At 42.9% G+C, this 2,599-nt stretch overlaps 1 protein-coding gene across 1 annotated transcript in view; it reads right to left on the bottom strand.

Annotated features, from left to right (window-relative positions):
* LOC107640488 overlaps positions 1-1,916 on the bottom strand; it is a 14,342-nt gene extending 12,426 nt beyond the window's left edge. Inside the window, exons 1-2 of the mRNA XM_021115679.1 lie at positions 1,349-1,916; positions 953-1,149 (exon numbers count right to left, since the gene is read on the bottom strand). Coding sequence (XP_020971338.1) covers positions 953-958 — 6 coding nt within the window. The 5' untranslated portion in view covers positions 959-1,149; positions 1,349-1,916. The remainder of the gene's footprint in view (positions 1-952; positions 1,150-1,348) is intronic.

Raw genomic sequence — 2,599 nt, 5'->3', positions numbered from 1 at the left:
GCAAGAAGCTCAGAAGAAGATTATGCAGATCTGCCAATTTCAGGTGAACCAGAGTTTGGAAAAGTATCTTGGTGCGATGCTTTCTAATCATGGGAGAGGTAAATATAACTTCAAACATATTCTACAGAGGGTTCAAGGCAAGCTAAAAGGGTGGAAGAGTCAGTGTCTCTCTTTCACACGAAGAGTTACTCTTGCTAAATCGGTCCTAAATCCTATTACGAATTACGATATGCAACATGCTAAACTACCTGTAGACATATGGAGAGAAGTTGAAAAGGAACAAAGAAAATTCATATGGGGGACTGCGACAACCAATGAAGAATGCACCATGTAGGATGGAGCACTATGTGCCTCCCTAAGGGGCAAGGATGCATCCGATTTAGAAGAATGTAAGAGATGAATACTACCTTCTTATTGAAAATTGTATGGAGACTCATTAATGAGCCAAGAGCGCTATGGGTTCGGATGCTAACACATAAAAAGGATGAAGACTATACTAAGCTAGAAGAGCAAATTGGGATGTGAAACCACTCCTCTCTCTAGAGGGAGTTAGTGAAACAGTAAAAGAGAACTGCATCTGGAGAATGGAAATGGGATTAAATTCAATTTTTGGAGAGACCCATGGGTTCCAGACATAAAAAGCATTGCCAATGAGAGCACAAAACATATCCCTAGAAATATGATGAAGAGAAAATTTGTTTCTTTTGTGAATGAAAGGGGAGAGTGGGAACTACCAAAAGTGGAAGAATACCTTTCCAACAGTGTTATTCAAAAGATTAAGGAGCTAACCCCCCCCTAAAATTGAAAATCAATTAGATACCGTAAGTTGGAAACACACAACACATGGAGAGTTTACCATAAAAACATATAAAATTCTATCAACAGACACCTAACTAGAACACATAATATGGAGAAACATATGAAAATGGAAGGGCCCTAAGAGACTTCGCACCTTCATGTGGCAAATGATGCATGGAAAATTACTCACGGCTGCAAGGAAAGCCAAATTCTTGAGGACCTCTCCCTTCTACCATAAATGTGATCAAGTGGAAGAAACCATCCTGCACGCTGTGCGAGACTATCCAACGGCGACAATCCTTTGGCCCGGAATTGTACAACTATGTGCTCTGCCATCCTTTTTTACTGCATCTTTGAGAATGTGGATTAAAGTCAACTTGAGTCAAGACTTGGGAAGAAAATCGCAAAACAATTGGAAGGATGAATTCATGGTGGGATACTGGCTATTATGGAGATGGAGAAATCAAGAAGTCCACAACCCAAATTATAGAAGACCATAAATCTAGTGCTAATTATTCAAGAAAGCATAAACAATTATAAAAGGGCTTACCAGAAGTACTACATTTGTACTGAGAGGAAGAAGCCAGATTCGAGAAAGTTGGGTTGGAGAAAACCTCCAATAGGATGGGTGAAGCTTAATGTCGACGGATCCGTTAAAGATGGAGGCAACAGAGCTGGATGTGGGGGCCTGATCAAAACAACAAATGGAGAGCGGGGTTGGAGGGTTTACGGCAGCATTAGTTGATATGAATTCAGCCCAGGCAGAACTATGGAGAGTTTTGCACGGTTTAAAAATGGCAAATGACTTGGGCATGAGAAGAGTACATGTAAAGATGGACTCGATTGAAGTTTGGAACGTAGTGAGGGAGCTAGAAGAGGAGTTCCTCTGTCACAGTTTGATAATGAAGGAAATAATTCAAATGAAGAAAAATCTTGGGAGATTGTGATCCTGCACACTAATAGAGAAGCCAACCTTTGTGCTGATTGGCTAGCAAAGAGAAGTACAAGAGATATAAGGAGCTTTACTTTTTTAAACACACCTCCAAAAGAGTTACGCAAGTTACTTCATGATGAGTCCGATAGGGTAATAGCTATTAGTGAACTCCTATAGCCTTTTTTTTGGTCAAGTACCTTTACACACACACCCCTTCACTTTCCTAATGGGTTCCATATATTAACTTCTTAGACATAGCTAGAATTTGAACCCGTTACACCTCTTAGCTATAGCCTTCTCTTTTTTTTGGACGTGGCCTTGGGCCGGAGAAACTGACCCGGCCTAACAAATAGAACCGATTTGCCCCGCAACCCAACCCACTTGGAGCCCGACCCTAATGGAACCTAATCTTGTCTTCCTCGTTTTCAGTCTCTGAGGAATCTCCCATTGTTACCAGAGCTTCCATCAAAATACCGGAGACTTGATGCATGGAGCTGGGGCCGAATTCCTCCTTCCTCGATGTTGTCGTCAACCCGAATCCGAAGGTTTTCCCTTTGAACTCTGCCGCTGCCGCACCGCGCCGAAGACGCGCCTCGCTGAAATTGAGAATCATAATCCTCACCTTCAATGACGGCTCCTTTATCTGCAACCCATTTCCTCCCGCCATACGCCATACAGCGAATCACTCCACTGTCCTTGGAATGCAATTGAGTCTGCCATGAAGCTCCTCGTATTTCAATAGTGTTGTGGCCCCCACTGCTCCTCTGCCGCCAAGCTTTCCACCAAGCAGTAAGTCCCTCGATGCTCCCACCTCGGTCCCTCCTCTCTATGTCGATTATTTCCTTGTGGATCTCGTTGGTAGGCCAG

The sequence above is a fragment of the Arachis ipaensis genome, chromosome B01, assembly GCF_000816755.2.
Source record: "Arachis ipaensis cultivar K30076 chromosome B01, Araip1.1, whole genome shotgun sequence".
NCBI classification, from domain to species: domain Eukaryota; kingdom Viridiplantae; phylum Streptophyta; class Magnoliopsida; order Fabales; family Fabaceae; genus Arachis; species Arachis ipaensis.
The sequence above is the reverse complement of the archived record's forward strand: the minus strand, read 5'-3'. Positions and strand labels throughout refer to the sequence as shown.